Source organism: Scyliorhinus torazame, chromosome 9, assembly GCF_047496885.1.
Source record: "Scyliorhinus torazame isolate Kashiwa2021f chromosome 9, sScyTor2.1, whole genome shotgun sequence".
NCBI lineage: Eukaryota > Metazoa > Chordata > Chondrichthyes > Carcharhiniformes > Scyliorhinidae > Scyliorhinus > Scyliorhinus torazame.
Genome location: NC_092715.1, coordinates 265,756,634 through 265,777,381, shown reverse-complemented (window position 1 = coordinate 265,777,381; position 20,748 = coordinate 265,756,634). Strand labels below are relative to the sequence as shown.

Here is a 20,748-nt window from a genome sequence, read left to right as displayed (position 1 = left end):
TGAACACTATGCTCCAAGTGTGGCCTAACTAAAGTTCTATACAGCTGCAACATGACTTGCCAATTCTTATACTCAATGCCCCAGCCAATGAAGGCAAGCATGCCGTATGCCTTCTTGACTACCTTCTCCACCTGTGTTGCCCATTTCAGTGACCTGTGGACCTAGATCTCTCTGACTTTCAATACTCTTGAGGGTTCCACCATTCACTGTATATTCCCTACCTGCATTAGACCTTTCAAAATGCATTACCTCACATTTGTCCGGATTAAACTCCATCTGCCATCTCTCCGCCCAAGTCTCCAAACAATCTAAATCCTGCTGTATCCTCTTACGTCCTCATCGCTATCCGCAATTCCACTTTGTGTCGTCTGCAAACTTACTAATCAGACCAGTTACATTTTCCTCCAAATCATTTATATATACTACAAACAGCAAAGGTCCCAGCACTGATGCCTGCAGAACACCACTAGTCACAGCCCTCCAATTAGAAAAACATCCTTCCATTGCTACTCTCTGCCTTCTATGACCTAGCCAGTTCTGTATCCACCTTTCCAGCTCACCCCTGATCCCGTGTGACTTCACCTTTTGTACTCGTCTACCATGAGGGACCTTTTCAAAGGCCTTACTGAAGTCCATATAGACAACATCCACTGCCCTACCTGCATCAATCATCTTTGTGACCACTTCGAAAAACTCTATCCAGTTAGTGAGACACGCCCTCCCCTTCACAAAACCATGCTGCCTCTCACTAATACGTCCATTTGCTTCCAAATGGGAGTAGATCCTGTCTCGAAGAATTCTCTCCAGTAATTTCCCTACCACTGATGTAAGGCTCACCGGCCTGTCGTTCCCTGGATTATCCTTGCCACCCTTCTTAAACAGAGGAACAATATTGGCTATTCTCCAGTCCTCCGGGACATCACCTGTAGACAGTGAGGATCCAAAGATTTCTGTCAAGGCCTCAGCAATTTCCTCTCTAGCCTCCTTCAGTATTCTGGGGTAGATCCCATCAGGCCCTGGGAACTTATCTACCTTAATATTTTTCAAGACGCCCAACACCTCGTCTTTTTGGATCACAATGTGACCCAGGCTATCTACACACCCTTCTCCAGACTCAACATCCACCAATTCCTTCTCTTTGGTGAATACTGATGCAAAGTATTCATTTAGTACCTCGCCCATTTCCTCTGGCTCCACACATAGATTCCCTTGCCTATCCTTCAATGGGCCAACCCTTTCCCTGGCTACCCTCTTGCTTTTTATGTACGTGTAAAAAGCCTTGGGATTTTCCTTAACCCTATTTGCCAATGACTTTTCATCATTGGCAAATTCAAAGCCAGCGATTTAGCCCTGTGCTAAACCAGCCCCGGTGGGTGGGTGTGACTGTCTGGATTCTGCATGCTCCTTCTGCTATTTACACTTGGCCTCCACGTGTTCCACCCAGTGGCGCCCGAGGTGATTGGCGTCCTCGTGGATGCTTCTTCAGTTTGTGTGTTCTAAGGCAAGCGATTCCAACCTGAGAATGGGGATGTTACATATATTTAGGGGAGCTTTCAGAGTGTCCTTGTAGCATTTCCTCTGCCCTCCTCGCTTGCCATTGCGGAGCTCGGGGTAGAGCACTTTGGGAGTCTTGTGTCGGGCATGCGGGCAATGTGGCCCGTCCATCGCAGCTGCTCAAGTGCGACCAGTGCCTCGGTACTGGGGATATTGGCCGGGGGGGGGGGGGGGGGGGCTCACGTTGGTATGCCAACGGTGGAGGTTGGTTCAACCTCCGCCTCCAGGACAGAACCAAGACCACCCCAACCCCATCGGGCTGCACCCCATCCACCACCTTAAACATTCACTCACTCCCCCACTGGTGGGCCATGGCTTTATTGTGTGTGCAGAATCCACTGCAGCGACCTGCCAAGGCTCCTTCAATAGTTCCTTTCAAACCGCTGACTACCACATAAATCTGGAACTCCCTCCCTAACAGCACTGTGGGTGTACCTACACCACATGGACTGCAGCGGTTCAAAAAAGCAACTCGTCACCACCTTGAGGGCAATAGGGGATGGCCACTCGAGTGAGTTAAAAAAATGTTAAATTCTCAGTTGATGTGAAGCCTTCTTTAATTACCATTAATGCTTTTATCTCGTCACAATGATTTTCAGTGAAGGAAGCAATCTTACACCAGCACATCGCTATCCAGACTTCAGGTTTAAGACATATGCTCCACTAGCATTCCGCTATTTCCGAGAACTCTTCCACATAAAGCCAGATGATTATTTGGTGAGTTTCTTTCTTTTGTTGCTTTTGCAGTGCAGTCATTTTACCTTTTAATAGGTCACAGGGAAGAGTGGTATTAAATTGGTCACTTGCCAAGCAAGGCATTGTTTAGAGCTCATCAGGAGTTGCTGTGTACCGGGTTACCATAATTCTGGCTAATTAATCATTGGAGCTGAGTAATAATGTCAAATACAACTTGGATTGGTATAGCAACTATAACGCAAAGTTTGAAGATGCCTAGAGGAGCATTTCTCAAACAGAATTTGGCACAGAACCACATTTTAAAATTTAATAATCTTTATTGTCACAAGTAGGCTTACATTCACACTGCAATAAAGTTACTGTGAAAAGCCCCTAGTCGCCACACTCTGGCGCCTGCTCGGGTACAGGGAGGGAGAATTCAGAATTCTCAGCTGGTACGGGAATTGAACCCGCGCTGCTGGCCTTGTTCTGCATCACAAACCAATGAGGTATTGGAACAGGTGGCCAAAAGCTTGGTCAACGAGAGAGGTTTAAGTAGTGTCTTATAGGAGGTAGAGAGTTTAGCGAATTCCACCACTTGTATTCAAGGCTGAAGGCAGAAATGCAAAATCACTTCGAGGCCAGAATCACAGAACAATATAGTGCAGAAGAGGCCCTTCGGCCCATCGAGTCTGCACCGTACACATGAAAAACATCTGACCTGCCGACCTAATCCCATTGGCCAGCAATTGGCCCATAGCCTTGAATGTTATGACGCGCCAAGTGCTCATCCAGGTACTTTTTAAACGATGCGAGGCAACCCGCCTCTACCACCCTCCCAGGCAGCGCGTTCCAGACCCTCACCACCCTCCTTCAGAATTTGCTCCAATCGTTTCCCTGTCATTGGTGTGAGACTCACTGGCCAGTTGTTCCCTGGCTCATCTCTACAATCTTTCTGAAATAGTGGGACAACACTCGCTGTTCTCCACTCCTCTGGAACCTCTCCTGAGGCCAGAGAGGAATTGAAATTTTGAGTTCGAGCCCCTGCAATCTCCTTCTTTGCTTACCACAGCATCCTGCAACACAATTCACCCGGACCTGGAGATTTGTCGACTTTTAAGCCTGCGAATACCTCCAATACTTTGTCACTCCCGATGACAATTTGTTCAAGAACCTCACCGTCTCTCTCCCTGAGTTCTACATCTATTCCTCATTCTCTTCGGTGAAGACGAATATGAAGTATTCATTCAACACCCTACCAATGTCCTCTGGCTCCACACAGATTTCCCTGTTGGTCCCCAATGGGACCTACTCTTTCCCTGGTTAGAGATCATAGAATCCCTACAGTGCAGAATAAGGCTATATGGCCCATCAAATCTGCACCGACCCTTCGAAAGAACACCCTGCCCAGGCCCAATCCCCCACCCTATTCCTGTACTTACATCTTGGGATTTTCCCTAGTTTTACCAGTCAGAGCTTTCTCATAGTCCCTCTTTGCTTTCTTAAACTCCATCCTGCACTTTCTGTACTCACTAATGCCTCCATTAATTTGCTTCCCTTATACTTGCTAAAATCCTCTCTTTTCCTTCTCAGCCTATCCTGAATGTCTCTGGTCATCCATGGTCCTTTGGGCTTGTTACTCCTTCCTAGGGAACCTGTATCCTCCCCATTTCCTTTCTGAATGTGCCCCACTGCTCTTCTGTAGATTTCCCCACAAGTAACTCTCCACAACCCTTTTTTTTTTTTTTTTTGCAACTTATCCATTTCTTTGTCCATAACAAACTTTAAATTGTACTATGTTGTGACCGCTATCACCAAAATGCTCCCCCAACAACACATCAACCTGTCTGGCTATGTTCCCCAGAATTAGGTCCAGCACTGCACCATCCCTTGTTGGATCCTCTACATATTGAGCGAAAACATTCTCCTGTATACATTTTAAGAACTCCACTCCATCGAAGCCACTTCATGCATTCAGGCCCAGACTTTTCTGACAAAATAACAACGTTTTGTGCACAAATGGCTGAGTAGATGACTGCACGGGAGATATATCTGGCGCATTGTGAACCACTGCAAGTTCTGTATAATTCATACCCCTCCATTATTAACCACTTGATAATGACATCTCTCCCTACACCTCTTACTTTTAAGGGCTCACTAGATTGGCGCATGAATTTTTAATTCTCATTGCAGGAAGTTGGGGCTGGCACTTAACAGCGTAAGGATCTCTTTTACAAAATTATTAATGCAATGTGTCTACCATCCTCCCCTCCTGGAAAGGAAACAATTTGCTACTAAACTATTCAATCTTGTTACAGGTAGTCAATTATTTCCTTTTTGTATCTGATTTGACTCTTTCACCCAATCTCCTTCTCGGTTGTTCCTCTCTCTCTTTCTCGATCCTTAAGTCTTATTGGTTAAGGAGACAGATTGCGAGTCCTGTCATTAACTTGAGGTCCCAGATGTCCCATTGCCCCTCACTACACCGTTATCAGTCCACGCACCCAGCAAGTTACAGTGCAAAATATGTTACAGCTGATCGTTGAGGGAAAAGACCTGACTGACAAGAGACAACATGAAATATCCACTCCAGCAAAATCCAGGCTGTGATGAATACCTGATAATGACTAAGACAGGTGCGAATATTCTGTTTTTGCCTGGTTACGCTGCCCTCCTATTGCACCAAGTTGAGTGGGATGCCTTTCAAAATGTGAAGGAAAGGAAATTGAAACATTACTCAGCAGTAGTTCAGCTATTTTTTCAATACTTTTCCAAATACTTGAATGATTAATTGTCGGTCAACTCTCATTTGTTTTTGTATGTGCGCCCCAGGCTAGTGCCAGTCTCAAAACAAATTAGAACCATATATGGTTTGAACACAGCCTGTCTATCTTTTCTTAAGTTTTAATTTGCACCACAAATATCGATGTAAACAGAACTTTCACTTACTTGACGTATGTTGGATTATGAAAGTTGCACTTATCCCCTTACTGTGTGGTAAATGTTCTTAGCGACCTTTGCAATGTTGCATGTTAATCCTAAAAAAGGCGGACCCAGATCAGTTTGTCTTGAAAGGGATGATATTCCTTTTTAAAATTCTGTGCTTTGGTCAATTGGTGGGTGGGCTTCATTCATCAATAATCATATTGCAGAAAAGTGAAGAATGTTTTAATTTCAGCGAAATTACATTGCAATTGTTTAGGCAAGTTAAGCATGTTAATTTATTTTCTTTTAAATCTCCTTTTTTTTTTTCCCCCCCCCCCACCCCCCAGTATTCCTTGTGCAATGAACCATTGATTGAACTTTCTAATCCTGGGGCCAGTGGCTCCTTATTTTATGTCACAAGTGATGATGAATTCATCATAAAGACTGTCCAGCATAAAGAAGCAGAGTTCTTGCAGAAGTTGTTACCTGGCTATTACATGGTAAGAGATCAAATATTTAGGGATTTTGAAACTTTGTGCAATTAATGCGTTGAAATGGCCAAATTAACAGAGCACTGTGGGGGCGGCACGGTAGCACAGTGGTTAGCACCGTTGCTTCACAGCACCAGGGACCCGGGTTCGATTCCCAGCTTGGGTCACGGGTCACTGTCGGTGCGAAGTCTGCACGTTCTCCCCGTGTCTGCGTGGGTTTCCTCCGGGTGCTCCGGTTTCCTCCCCCAGTCCAAAGATGTGCAGGCGAGGTGGATTGGTCACGCTAAATTAACCCGTAGTGTCCAAACGTTAGGTGGGGTTGCTGGTTTACGGGGATAGGGTGGAGGTGTGGGCTTCGGAAGGGTGTTCTTCCGGGGGCCAATGTTGACTCGATGGGCCGAATGGCCACCTTCTGCACTATAAATTCTATGAAGCAATATTATTCAAAATTAGATTTAAAAATAGTGGTATATGAAAATCTAAAACTGATCGGGTGATATTTTATCTTGACTTTTTTTTTTTTAAATTTAGAGTACCTAATTATTTTCTTTCCAATTAAGGGGTAATTTGGCATGGCCAGTCCACCTACCCTGCACATCTTTGGGTTGTGGGGGTAGAGACCCACGCAGACATGAGTAGAATGTGCAAACTCCACATGCACAGAGACCCGGGGCCGGGATCGAACCCGGGTCCTCCGTGCCGTAGGCAGCAGTGCTAATCACTGCGCCACCATACCACCCGATGTTTTATGTTGATAACTAGATGTTTGTGATGTCAGAAGGTGGAAACTGATTCAATAGTGACTTTCAAAAGAGAATTGGATAAATACGTGAAGCAGAAAGAGTTGCAGGGATGTGGGCAAAAGCTGAGGAGTGGATGAACTGGATTACCCTTTAAAAGAGTGAACACCAACTCGACGGACCGAAGGCCTCTCTCCGCTCTGTGTGGCAGCACCTTTTCAATGTCGCAAAATGACCCAGGATCCTTCACAGGAGCATTAATAGGAAAAGGTTTGACACTGCGCCCATAAGGAGATGTTGGGACATGGACCAATAGTTTGGTCAAAGAGGCAGGTTTTGATGAGGGAGATAGAAGTATAGGAGGCAGAGAGGTTAAGGGACTGAATTCCAAATCTTGGGCAGCTGACTTTGTGAAATGAAATGAAATGAAAATCGCTTATTGTCACAGGAAGGCTTCAAATGAAGTTACTGTGAAAAGCCCCTAGTCGCCACATTCCGGCGCCTGTTCGGGGAGGCTGGTACGGGAATGTGTAGGTGGTTTTGTACCAAAGGAGGGTGTATTTTTAAACAATAGGCTTGCAGACCACGAATGTACAAGCAAAACAAGAGCTTTAATGGAAAGGTGTTTTCTCACAGGCTGCTAGAATAGGCTAAATGTTATCCTACCCAAACTGCCGATGTCATCATCAATATGTCACATGATCAAACTCTCAAAGTGACCTTGTTCCAACTAGGAACAAACATGAACACACAACACTTTCCTCCCCCTTTACCACTTGAGGTTCCGACAATGACACACAATATCACATTAACAATCTAAATTTACAATCTGAGCAATTGACAAACCCAACAGTCAATAAGTTAGACATTTCAGAGGGCCTTGGTTCCTGTGTGATTGTCAGCGAACCTCAAGACGCTTGATTTTTTTTGTGTTTTCACTGCAGAGGCTACGAGCTTTCATTCGCATTGCTGAGCCTGGTACACCCAGGATAGATCTTAGCTGGAGTAAGGTGGAGTTGGAGTTCTCAGGCTTTGCTCAAGCTCCATTTTTAGCCTCTTGGGTTCTTGGCCAAGGCTGTTGATTTGTCTTTCTGCCCCTGCAGCCTGCATAGCAGGGCCTCTTGTACCTAAACCTTGGCACAGTGCTTCTCCAGATTGTGGCGGGGCCTCTGTCAGACCCTGCATCTCTCCCCTCGAGGCTTCATTCTCGCTGCATTCACCCTCGCATTTTGGCTCTTGTTTCTGGAATGCAACCTCCAACCTCCCCAGTTGAAGCTGTTGCTCCTGAGGATTTCCAAAAGGGTTCTCGTTCTTTAAGAACATGTCAAATTTAGCCTTTCGGGTTGGTTTGTTAAGAAAGGTCAGGTTACGGTAATTGTTCTTGCTGCTAGTGTGTTCATTGGACTTCAGATGCCGCTGTACAGAGTGAAATAGGAAAGGAATATTGGAGGTGCAGACGGCACTCTGAGCAGCTCCAACTCTCTTCATTTGATCATCTGTAGAAACTCCCGTCCAAACATCCTCGGTGAGATCCTGTGCCGGCTCCTTTTGCTCCTGATGTTGCCGTTGTTTACTATCGGCAATCTTTTCATTCTTGTTGAGCATTGATGCGTGAAGGGAGCCTGCAGCTCTTATCCCAAACTGAATGTCCTTTCAAATAAACTCGAGAGTTCCTTACGATCAGGCGTTTTGACATTTCTTCTTCCTCTGCGGTTGGGAATTTACAAAGGGAGCTCGTAAATGCATTCTGGACATCGTCGCCAAATTTCTCAGTGTATTTTCGACCTTCGTTTTTGTCAAAGCGATCAGATGCATCTTCCGTAAACCTTTCAGCTCTTGTTTCTCGATCCTGACCGACATTTGTGACAGTGATGCCGAGCCTTCGTCTTGGTCTCACCACTGCCAGCCTGAGCCTCGGCCAAAGCTGCTCTTAGAGCATTTTCAGCAGCTGCTACCTTCTGATCCTTAGGCTTTTCCTCTGTTGCCAGCGTTGGTGTAGCAAAGTTTTTAGCTTCTTAATCCGTTTAGGATGCCTGCGCACGGATCAACGATCTTTTGTATATGTTTTTTTTTAAATTCCTCGGGGTTGCTACCAGTGTGATTCCAGCCTCAACGCCAGTTTTCTTTCTGGTGTTTTTTAAGGATGGACTTGCAGACCACAAAGATACAAACAAACAAGAGCTTTATTGGAAAGGTGTATTCTCACAGGCTGCTCGAAAAGGCTAACTGTTATCCCGCTCAAACGTCACGTGATCGAACTCTCAAAGTAACATTGTTCCAACTAGGAACAAACATGAACACACAACGGAGAACAATTTGCAAAGTGGTTTAGAGACACGAGCTTGTCATGGTATATTTTCAAAACACTACGAAACTTAGTGGAACGTTGCCTACTCACAGTAGCCTAGTTTGTGTGTGGTTTGAAGAGACCGATGCAAATAGGTAAAGTTTTTGTATAAGTCATCAGATTTATTCTTTGTGATAATTTCCCAGCCTATTATGTTGGTTGGCTGACTTTCTTTGCTATGATATTTCCACGTGAGAGCACGATCACACTTGGCTCTGTAGCCTTGGCAGTAAGTGTTTGCATCGCATCATAATGACTCTTGCATTTCAATTTACCATTTGCTTTTTTTTTTCCCCTAAAATTTAAGAGTACCCAATTTATTTTTTCCAAATAAGGGGCAATTTAACGTGGCCAATCCACCTAGCCTGCACGTCTTTGGGTTGTGGGGGCGAAACCCACGCAAACACGGGGAGAATGTGCAAACTCCACATGGACAGTGACCCAGAGCCGGGATCGAACCTGGGACCTCGGTGCTGTGAGGCAGCAGTGCTAACCACTGCGCCACCGTGCTGCCCTCTACCATTTGCTTTTAAATGCATTGTCATCGTGATACAGCATAGAAGGAGGCCATTCAGCCTATCGGTCCTGTGCCAGCTCATTGAAAGAACTACCCAGTTGGTCTCTCAGTCCTCCAATTTTGTTCTGCTTCACGTATTTATACAGTTCCCTATTGAATCTGCATCTAGCAGCCTTAAGTCTTGTGCATTCTAGATCTCCACATGCTCTGGTTCTTCAACCTGTGTCCTTTGGTAAACCCACCTCCTGCCACTGGGAACAGTTTCACTTTATTCTGCCTTAATCCCACACAGGTTTGAGCATCTCAATCAAACCCCCCCCTTAACCTTCTCCTGTTCCAAGGAGAACCGCCTGTTTCTCCGTGGAAGGGAGAATTGTCCAGCTTCACCTGGTGTTTGAGTGGAGCAGTCATCCCCTGTTCAAGAAAGTCAAATGTCGCTTCCCTTTTCCTTCTTCGGTCAAGGAAATGTGGGAAGAGTGAACGGATTTTATTTCATGGTTAGAATTTAAACACAAATTGAAATTAATCAAATCTAAATTTTCCCCAATAAAGACCTTTCTTCTACACTGTTGAGGCGACTCCAGAGTTATAGAAATAACAAAAAATACTATTTGTTTCCTCTACAATATGCAAGTTTTTGATTTGAGAAGCTCTGAGAATTAACATTTGAGATTGGATAAGTGGAACATGTTGATTTTGGTATTATTGGTGTAACATTTTAATTTTTTTTCTACTAATTGCCCAAGTGGCAGCAGTTCTTGTAAGACTATTTGATGTTCAGTCTCTACAAGCTATTCAAGAAGACATGATTCTGTCCTTGCCCAATGCCCACACCTACACTTTCAATGGGGCTGGTGAGATTACCATTGGTACAAACTCGCGGCCAATATTCCACCCTAATGCAATTGCCTGAGCTTCATTCCAGGCAAGAGCAGCTAATTAAGAGTGAAGATTGAACCTGGAATATTTAGATCTTAGTGTTTGAGCTTGTTTCCCCAGAGAAGCACAGATTTCTTCATTTCCGTTTCAATCGTGGAGATCTGGGGCGCGATTCTCCGACCCCCCACCGGGTCGGAGAATCGGCGGGGGCCGGCGTGAATCCCGCCCCCGTCGTGTCCCGAATTCTCCGCCACCGGAGATTCAGCGGGAGTGGAAATCGCGCCACGCCAGTCGGCGGAAATCGCGCCGGTCGGCGTGCCCACCCCCGGCGATTCTCCGGTCGGCGATGAGCCGAAGTCCCGCCGCTGTCGACCCTCGCCAGCTGGTGTGGATTGAACCACCTTTCGAACGGCGGGACTAGGTGCGGGCGGGCTCCGGGGTCCTGGGGGAGGGCACGGGGCGATCTGGCCCCTGGGGGTGCCCCCACGGTGGCCTGGCCCGCAATCGGGGCCCACAGATCCGCGGGCAGGCATGTGCCGTGGGGGCACTCTTTGCCTTCCGCCTTCACCATGGTCTTCACTATGGCGGAGGCGGAAGAGACCCCCTCCACTGCACATGTGTGGGGATGGCGTGAGCGGCCGCTGACGCTCCTGCGCATGCGTCGCACGGCAAAGTCATTTCCGTGCCAGCTGGCGGGGCGGAAATCAGTCCGGCGCGGGCCTAGCCCCTCAAGGCGAGGGCTCGGCCCCTCAAGATGCGGAGAATTCCGCACCTTTGGGGCGGCGCGATGCCGGACTGATTCGCGCTGTTTTTGGCGCCGGTCGGCGGACATCGTGCCGATTGCGGAGAATCCCGCCCCTGGAGCTGAATAAACCTGCCTGGTGGATTAGGTAAATGTTTAAATACCCAAAGTATTATTGGAAGGCCAGCAGATTGTCCCATAGAATCAGAAACATAGCCCCAACATGCCGTCTTCTGTCAACACCACAATGCATCTAAATTTCAGCTTTTTAGTCATGGCTCCTTTTTTTTTAACCGAGGTGCAGCTCCAAGCTTGTTACATATTGTGGTAATTGCCCCTTATTAAGGGCAACACAGCGGAGTAAGGGTCACATGACCCGTGCAACCAATCTGGACTCGGCGTGCGGAATCACCCTGTGGTGAGACAGGCTCCTAGGGAAGGAGACATTTTGGGAGCTATCTACAGTCATGGGCTGTTGCACAAATGACATGTTGCAGGATCGGTTAGTCTGTGACATGAACTATGACGCTATTCAAGCAGATTGTTTGCAGAGGCCGACATAAATTTAAAACAAGCAATGGAGATAGCACTGACCATGGAAAGCACTGAAAAAGATGCACAAGAGATGCAGAGCACACAAATTGGCACCTTCCACCTGTAGCACCAAAACCTCCCAAGCAGCTGTGAAGCGGGAAACTATTTCAACCACCAACAAAATGGTACAGAATCACTCAGTAATACATAAAGTGGAATGTTTCCGATGTGGAGGTACCACACTCCTGAATCAAGTTAGTTTAAGGAGGCTGAATGTTTTATTGCCACAAAAGAGGATATTCGGTGAAGCAGTGCAAAGCTCAGTCAAGTTGCCGAGCAATCGATCAACTAAACGTTACAAGTATACAATGTGGAAGAGCCTTGCGCCCATTATTCTGGTATTCACTCACTGTTTAATCTAAAAACAGGCAAGACCGACCCTATTACTGTAACACTCCGGTTAAATGGGAAGCCCCTTAAGATTGGGGCAGCACGGTAGCATTGTGGATAGCACAATTGCTTCACAGCTCCAGGGTCCCAGGTTCGATTCCGGCTTGGGTCACTGTCTGTGCTGAGTCTGCACATCCTCCCCGTGTGTGCGTGGGTTTCCTCCGGGTTCTCCGGTTTCCTCCCACAGACCAAAGATGTGCAGGTTAGGTGGATTGGCCATGATAAATTGCCCTTCGTGTCCAAAAGTGCCCTTAGTGTTGGGTGGGGTTACTGGGTTATGGGGATAGGGTGGAGGTGTTGACCTTGGGCAGGGTGCTCTTTCCAAGAGCCGATGAGACTCGATGGGCCGAACGGCCTCCTTCTGCACTGTAAATTCTATGAAAATATGGAGTGGGTCCAGGACCATTAGCCACTGCTGGGCGATCAAACATTTCCGTACCTAAGAGACGGAGTCCAAATATTGAACTTGAAGAGCACTTCTGCCAAGTTGAAGACTTATATGGGAGAAGCAATAAAATAAAAGGCACCACACCTGTAAGCTACAGACAAGTCCACCCAACTCCCAGTGATAATAGTGACGGGTGAAATACCAACCTTCTCGGCCACGACCGACGTCAGAAAATCAAGCTGAATTGGGCCGAAATTTAAGTGCAGCAAGTGGACTGCCCAAACTGATAAGAAAACACTAGAGCGTCTTCTGTGATGAATTAAGCAAAATCGAAAGGCTACAAGCTAAGATTTGTGTGAATCCAGAGGCGGTTCCCCGATTCTTTAGGGCAAGACCAGTACCATTTGGCTTTTGAGCAAAAGTGGATACTAAGTTAAACAGGTTGGAAGAACGAGGCATTATCCAGCCAGTTCAGTTCTTGGAATGGGCAGCACCTATAGTTCCCGTATTGAAACTGGTAAGACCATTCACATTTGCGGAGATTATAAGCTAACAGTTAATCAGACCTCCAAGCTGGATAAATAGCCAATCTCTAGAATTGAAAACCTGTATGCAAAGCTGGCAGGTCAATCATACACCAAGCTGGATATGAGTCACACATACCAGCAATTCGAATTAAGTGACGTTTCCCGGAGTATGTTCCAATAGCCATACAAAGGTCCATTCCAGTACACGCATGCCTTTTGGCATGTCTTCGGCATGTGCAATATTCCAAAGGACAATGGGGTGTCTGCTACGGAGCTACCACGGGTTGTACTTTGATTATGTCCTTATAACTGGATCAACAGAAGCCGAGCATCTAGCAAACTTAGACGATGTTTTAAAGAGATTTCTGGAGGCTGGAGTTCACCTCAAGAAAGAAAAGTGCACCTTTCAAGTCACTGAGGTGACCTACCTAGCATACCATGTAGATGCACAAGGATTACACCCCGTGGTAGACAAAGTCATGGTGATAAAGAGCTACCTGTCCCAACAAACACAACTGAACTCAAATCAATTTTGGGGATGGTAAACTACTATAGATGTTTTTTTTTACCAAACTTATCGATGGTATTGACTCCCTTGCACATTCTGCTAAAGAAATACCATCGTTGGACGTCTCCCCAGGGGGAAGCTTTCAACATAGTAAAGCAAGTACTACATTCGTCAAACCTGTTGGTGCACTTCGACCAATCTGAAGAACTGATATTGACGTGCGGCACCTCCCCATGCGGTGTTGGTGCGGTGTTGTCCCGTGAAATGGACAAGGGTTCTGCAAGGCCGATAGGGTATATGTCAAGAACCCCCTCAGAGGCCGAAAAAGACTGGTCACAAATCACGATGGAAGGACTATCAATAGGAAGGACTCCCAATAAACATTCTGGAGGATACCATTGATCAGAAACTGGACTGGTCTAGCAATATTAATGCTGTGGCTACCAAGGCAGGTCAAAGGCTTATGAATCTTACTGCGAGTAACTCAAACCCCCCCCCCCCGCCAAAGCCTCTCCACCGGAATACTCTCCAATTGCCTGGGTGAGTGTAGCTCCAACAACATTCTAGAAGTTCAACACCATCCAGGACAAAGCAGCCCGCTTGATTGCCCCTCCTTCCACAAACATTCAAACCCTCCACCACCAATCCCAGCCCTGGGTCGCTGTCCCTGTGGAGTTTGCACATTCTCCCTGTGTCTGCGTGGGTTTCACCCCCACAACCAAAAAGATATTCCGGGTAGTTGGATTGGCCACGTTAAATTGCCTCTTAATTGGAAAAACCTAATAGGGTGCTCTAAATTTATTGTTTTGAAATTTAGGACTGAGTGAGTTAGTCACTTTAAGTTATTGACTTCAAGGGTGAGGGATGTGATGATTGTCCCTTTTAAGGGCACCACAACTGAGTAAGGGTCACGGCCTATGCAACCAATCGGGAGTATGGAATCACCCCATGGCGAGACAGACTCTGAGGCAAGGAGACTCGAGCTACAGCCCTGAGACTGCTGTACAATTTTTAATTAATGAATAACTACATTTTGTATTCATGAATGAAGTTTGTGAAAGTACATATTTACACATAGAAAAAACAAACAAAATAGAAGCGAAGTAGATAATTCGGCCCTTTCCACCTGGTCTGCCATACGATAAGATCATGGCTGAATTGTTTGTGTTGATTCCCATGTTCCCCATCTACCCCGATGACTTTTTATTCCCTTTTCCAACAAGAATCTATCTACCTCTGCCTTAACAATATTCTGTTTCCACCACTATCTGAGGCAAAGAGTTCCACAAAGTTGCATAACCCTCTGAAAAACTATCCTACCAGACGACCCCTAATTTTAAAACAAAGTACCCTCTAGTTCTTGGCTCACCCACAAGAGGAAATTTATTCTCCACATCCACCTTGTCAAGATCATTCACGATCTTATACACTTCAATCACGTTGCCCTTCACTCTTCTAAACTCCAGTGGAAACAAGCCCAGCCTGTCCAACCTTCCCTCGTAAGACAACCCGCCGATTCCAAGTATCAATCTAGTGAACCTCCTCTGAACCGCCTCCAACACGTTTACATCCTTTCTTAAGGAGACCAAATTTGCACACAGTATTCGAGATACGGTCTCACCAATGTTCTGCTCAACTGAAGCAAAGCATCCTTACTTTATTGTTCAAAACCTCGTGCAATAAAGGACAGCATCCCATTAGCCTTCTCAGTTACATGCTGCCCCTGCATACTAACGTTTTGTGACTCGTGCACAAGAACACTGAGATCCCTCTGCACTTCAGCATGCTGCTCCGTTAAGCAACGCTCTGCTTTTTTATTTTTCCTGCCAAAGTGAACAACGTCACACACTTTCCCAAATGATACTCCACCTGCCAGATTTTTACCCACCCCAATCTCTCAACCTATCTATATCCATCTGCAAACTCCCTATGTCATCTCCACAATATACTTTCCTATCTATTCCTAGGGCAGCACGGTAGCACAAGTGGATAGCACTGTGGCTTCACAGTGCCAGGGTCCCAGGTTCGATTCCCCACTGGGTCACTGTGTGGAGTCTGCAACGTTCTCACCGTGTCAGCGTGGGCTTCCTCCGGGTGCTCCAGTTTCCTCCCACAGTCCAAAGATGTGCAGGTTAGGTGGATTGGCCATGATAAATTGCCCTTGGGGACTAAAAAAGTTAGGAGGGGTTATTGGGTTACGGGGATAGGGTGGCAGTGAGGGCTTAAGTGGGTAGGTGCAGACTCAATGGGCCAAATGGCCTCCTTCTGCACTGGATGTTCTAGGTTCTATTTTTGTTGAAGAGTTTTTAGAAAGTTTCTCACTCCTGGAGCACTTTGTTAAGTTTGAGCTTTGCACTTCCCCAAAGCTTATCTCTGCTTTCAATCAATGGCGTTTGTCCTCTCCCAAGAGCCGCATATCTCTCTCCCTTATTAACCACTCACTCACCTTGATTGCGTGTAAAATGACTGACACATTACCCCCATATAAAAGTGTTAGCACTTCAACCAGACACTTGATTGGATTTGACACACTATTTGAATACATTTATAAGTCGTGTGTTCCCACTGTATGTTGTAAAGTTTGAACTTTGCACTTCTGCAAAGCTTGTCTCAAACTTGTACGTCACTACAAGTTTGAAATTCTGACCCCGAGGAAGCAGAACCCGAGCCTTGTTACTTGATCAATAATTTACAGAAAAAGAAATGATAGGTCTTTGAGTCTGGTGAGTAGAGAAGGTGCGTACGACGGCAGCATGGAATAGCTGAGCCAAATGCAATTCCAGACAAAATCCGTAGAAAAACTTGGAAAGAGTTTTACTGAAGACTATGCGACCCTAAATATCACGGTTAATGGATAATCCGTACACGCATGCATTGTATAATAGACCCAATCTCCACTATTGTTCTGCAGGCAGGAATCCGGTTTTAATTAGTCAACATGACAGCTAATGTACCTTCCATGTTCTTGGGATTACTAATCTATAATGAATTTCACGTCATGCTTCAAGTCTGTACTCTAAACCTTATCAGCCTCATTGACTGCCACGTAAATGCGGGACTTGACTTTGATCATCGTGCACCACTCTGCCGTCATTGAAGTGTAGCTATGCAGTTCTCCTTATTTATTTTTTAAAAAGTTTAATCAGTGTTTTTCTTTGCAGAATTTAAACCAGAATCCTAGGACACTTTTGCCAAAGTTTTATGGCTTGTACTGTATGCAGTCGGGAGGCACGAACATCAGGATTGTGGTTATGAACAACGTGTTGCCGCGTTGCGTAAGGATGCATCACAAGTACGATTTGAAAGGGTCAACGTACAAACGGAGGGCCTCGAGGAAGGAGAGGGAGAAAAATGTGCCCACGTTCAAAGACTTGGACTTTATTCAGGAGACACCCGATGGCCTTTTTTTCGATGCCGAAACATATAATGCGTTGATTAAAACACTTCAGAGGGATTGTCGGGTATGTAGAAACCTAACGCAATACCTGATGTTACTCTTTGTGACCAGAAGCATGTTGCTCACCTTGGGCCTATAGGAATCGGCCAAAATATGAAGAGATTTTTGACATTCCTACTTCGCTTTTTCCCCGATTTTTAATTAGATAAGTTAGTCCAGGGTTGGCGGTCAGCATCAAAAAGCTGCCCGCTAAGATCGAGCGATCTCTAGTTTGAATCTGGTGCCAAGTCAAGGGGGATCTCCAGGTGTCCAGCAGCAGGAATGCCATCAACAAAGGTAATCTAGCGTAAGCATCCAATCACATTGAAGGATTTTCACAAACTGCAAACCAGGAAGTAAAAGTCACTGGCATTTCGCAATTATAATTTTTTTCATTTTACAAGTGGAGAAAAATAAATGAATGGGCTGTACACATTGGTAGAAGCTAAATTTTCCAATTTTAAAGATATATTTTTTAAATATGTGCAATTTCTTACAATGGAAAAAATTGGCTCAACAAGTATAGAACTACTCTTTCAGAGCCAGCGAGACTGTTTAACAATAGTTCTGAACTTTGTGCACTTAAAGCCAGACTACACCTCATTCAACAAGGCATAAATCTTTCAAGGATTTTTACAGTGAATCGGAGAGTAGAAGTTCTAGCCTGTCTAGGGATTTCTAATTGTCGTCTGTGGCAACCTCCACATGCGCCCTTTTGTAAAAGCAAATAGCTGATTTGCATGTTACTCTGTTGCCTGCGCACTCCAGGCATTGCTGACTATTTCAGAGAAGTAACAACTGCAAAGGCCGACGGTTTTGACATCGTTGCCGCTGCAAAGTCTGGGCCGATAAGAACTTTAAAATAAATCATGTTAAAAATGTGCACGTAAAAGGAAGGAAAGAGATTTGCCTAACGTGAAGGCCAGTTGGACATGAAAGCTTTGTAAAACGATCCATGCTTAAGTACGTTGTTCTGTCCTGAAGGGGTATCGGAGTTTATTGGTTTTCAACACGCTAAATGGGCTGATTGTAACACTTTGCCACTGGTAAGGAAAGCTGGGCCTCGTGTCCGCTCGACCCGTTTCCATCCTAACCAACATGGTGAGAGGTGTTGAAATTAACTCCTATCTCCCTAATCGTTCATTTGAAATTGCGATCTGTGTTTGGCGGTGCAATGTAGGGTTCCCAACTTTGGGTGCACTTATTCCTGGGCATTTCATTATATGACCTCTTGACTTTAACTGCTCCCCCCTCGGCACGCCAACGGTCTTGCCATCAGTCACCCATCTCGCCCTTCCTTGTTGCACACCCCTTTCCCATGTTGGCTGCCTGTTCATCAAACCAATGATTGAATGTGGTCAAAAAATAATATTAAAAAATACTAACGTCCCTATGATTCTTCTCCTGGGTGTCACCCGCAGCAGTGTCCTGGAGTTCAATCTTCAATTCTAGGAGACTCCCAGACAATCCTGGAGGTCCGTAACCTTAGCTCCCACAGCCCCGCCTCAATACACCCGCCATTGGTGGTCAACAGGCCAATTGTCACAACACCTTTTCGTCTCTCAGCCAATTGGAGAGGGAACATTCTCCACGACCGCTGATGATTCCTACATTGCAATTGTGACACTGTTTGAAAATGACTTCATTGGCTGTCCTGATGTACTGAAAGGCACTACGTCAGGATGTATGAATGCAAGTAGTTTATTTTCTTATCCTGCAGAGTAGGAACACGACTAATGAGTTGGGTCTAAATTCTGCGGTCCTGCCAGTTGGGAATGGTGGTGGACAAGTAAACACCTCACTGGAGGAGGAGGCTCCACGAATATTCCCTATTCTCAGTGATGCGGGAGCCCAGCACATCTGTTCAAAGGACAGGTCTGAAGCATTTGCAACAAATCTTCAGCCAGAAGTGCCGAGTGGATGATCCACCTCGGTCTTGTCCAGAGGCCACAACGTCTCGATGCCAGTCTTCAGCCAATACGACTCCCTCTACGTGAAGGCACTGGATACTGCACAGGCTATGGGCCCTGACGAGGTTCCGGTAATAGTACTGAAAACATGCACTCCAGAACTTGCCGCACCCCTAGTCAAGCTGTTCCAGTACAGCTACAACACTGGCATCTACCCGGCAATGTGGAAAATTGCCCAGGTGTGTCCTGTACACACAAAGGAGGGCAAATCCAAACTAGCCAATTACCACCCTATCAGTCTACTCTCGATCATCAGCAAAGTGAAGGAAGGGACGATCAACAGTGCTATCAAACAGCTCTTGCTTTGCAACAACCTGCTCACGGACACTCCTGACCTCATACAGCCTTGGTTCAAACATGGACTTAAGAGCTGAATGCAAGAGGTAAGGTGTAAGTGATCACGGGAAATCTAACCATCGTCCCTTGATTTTACCATCACTGAATCCTCCACTATCAACACCCTAGGCGTTGCCAAGTGAACTGGACTAACCATATTAATACAGTGACTGCAAGAGCAGGTGAGAAACTCCGAATCCTGTGCCAAGTAACTCACCCCTGGCTTCAAAAAGCCTGTCCACCACCTACAAGGCACAAGCATGGAGTGTGATGGAACACTCTCCACTTGCCTGGATGAGTGCAGCTCCAACAACACTCAAGAAGCTCAACACCAACCAGGACAAAGCAGCCCACTTGACTAGCACCCGATCCAAAAAGATTCACTCCCTCCACCACCAACGCACAGTGGCAGCCGTGTGTACCATCTACAAGATGCACTGCAGCAACTCCCAAGGCTTCTTTATCAGCACCTCCCAAACCCATGACTGCTACCTGAGCAGGATGGGGGCAGTAGATACTTGGGAACCCCACCACCTGGAGGTCCCCCTCCAAACCCCACACACCACCCTGCCTTGGAAATATATCGGCCGTTCCTTCGCTGACACTGGGTCAAAATCCTGGAACTCCCTCCCTAACAGCATGGTGGGTATGCCTACGCCAAAGGGATCGCAGCTGTTCAAGAAGGCAGTTCACCACCACCTTTAGGGAAATTAGGGATGGACAATAAATGTTGGCCTAGCCAGAGACTCCCACATCTTAAAAGAATTTTAGAAAAGAGAATGCAAAACCTGCTCTGTACCATTCTACCACTCGAGCACGTAATATGGAAATAACACTCTGCATCGGAATAGTTGATTTTTTTTCATATATATATTTTATATATATATATATATATATATATATATATATATAAATTTTGAATGAGAAATGTGTGGGTGTTGGTACATTAGTCTGTACACAGTTCATGTTTAGTGACCCATGTGAATGATGGATTTATTATTTGTGAAATGTGATGCCTGCGAAATGAAATGAAATGAGAAGGCAGTGATTATTTTAACAGCAGGTTCAGGTGGTGGAAATTGGGAGTGGATAGGGATGGGAGGAGCAGGGAAGAGAATTAAGTTTTTGTCTGCTTGAAACAATTGCTTGCCTGTTTAAAAGGAGCTTGAAGGAATATCCAAATAATAGTCACATTTTTTTGAACATGGTCTTCCAGATGGAAATGCACATGTTTCAATAGTAGCTTTTGAGTTTATTTTTGAGTTAGCATATTCTATGCAGTGTAATTTCAGCACAGCAACCTCTTTCACCATGACAGTTTTCCATTCTCTATATTCCTGCTCTTGACGCACTCTCTTTACCCCCTGTCCCTTTATAAAAGAAAGATTACATTTATCCAGCATCGTTAACATTCTTAGAATATCCCAAAGCACTTGTCAAACTGTAGTCACGGTTAATATCAACTCCTCTCATTTACTGTTGCTCCTCTGTTTAACTTCTTGTTCTTTTCTGATTTTCATAACTTCCATACACCCATACCAAGTGCTTGTGAGAGAGCAACACAGTCCAGGCTCTAGGGGAAGCTGTGTGGAAGGTGATAATTCGGGCGGAAGGTAGGGGCATGAGCAATGATCGAGATGGGTAAGCCTGGAGATCACAGTGTCATCCCATTAACCAGTGTTGTGCCGTCATTGTTGATTCCACCACCAGAGGAAACATTCTTTTGTTT

At 45.6% G+C, this 20,748-nt stretch overlaps 1 protein-coding gene across 10 annotated transcripts in view; it reads left to right on the top strand.

Moving 5' to 3' along the window:
* Positions 1-20,748, top strand: part of LOC140429889 (phosphatidylinositol 4-phosphate 5-kinase type-1 beta-like) — a 193,323-nt gene that overhangs the window by 113,176 nt on the left and 59,399 nt on the right. For 9 of the 10 annotated variants that reach the window (XM_072517419.1, XM_072517411.1, XM_072517413.1 and 6 more), the window contains 3 exons: positions 2,154-2,271; positions 5,502-5,654; positions 16,439-16,738. In XM_072517419.1, coding sequence (XP_072373520.1) covers positions 2,154-2,271; positions 5,502-5,654; positions 16,439-16,738 — 571 coding nt within the window. The remainder of the gene's footprint in view (positions 1-2,153; positions 2,272-5,501; positions 5,655-16,438; positions 16,739-20,748) is intronic. The other variant, XM_072517420.1, reaches the window with a different exon arrangement.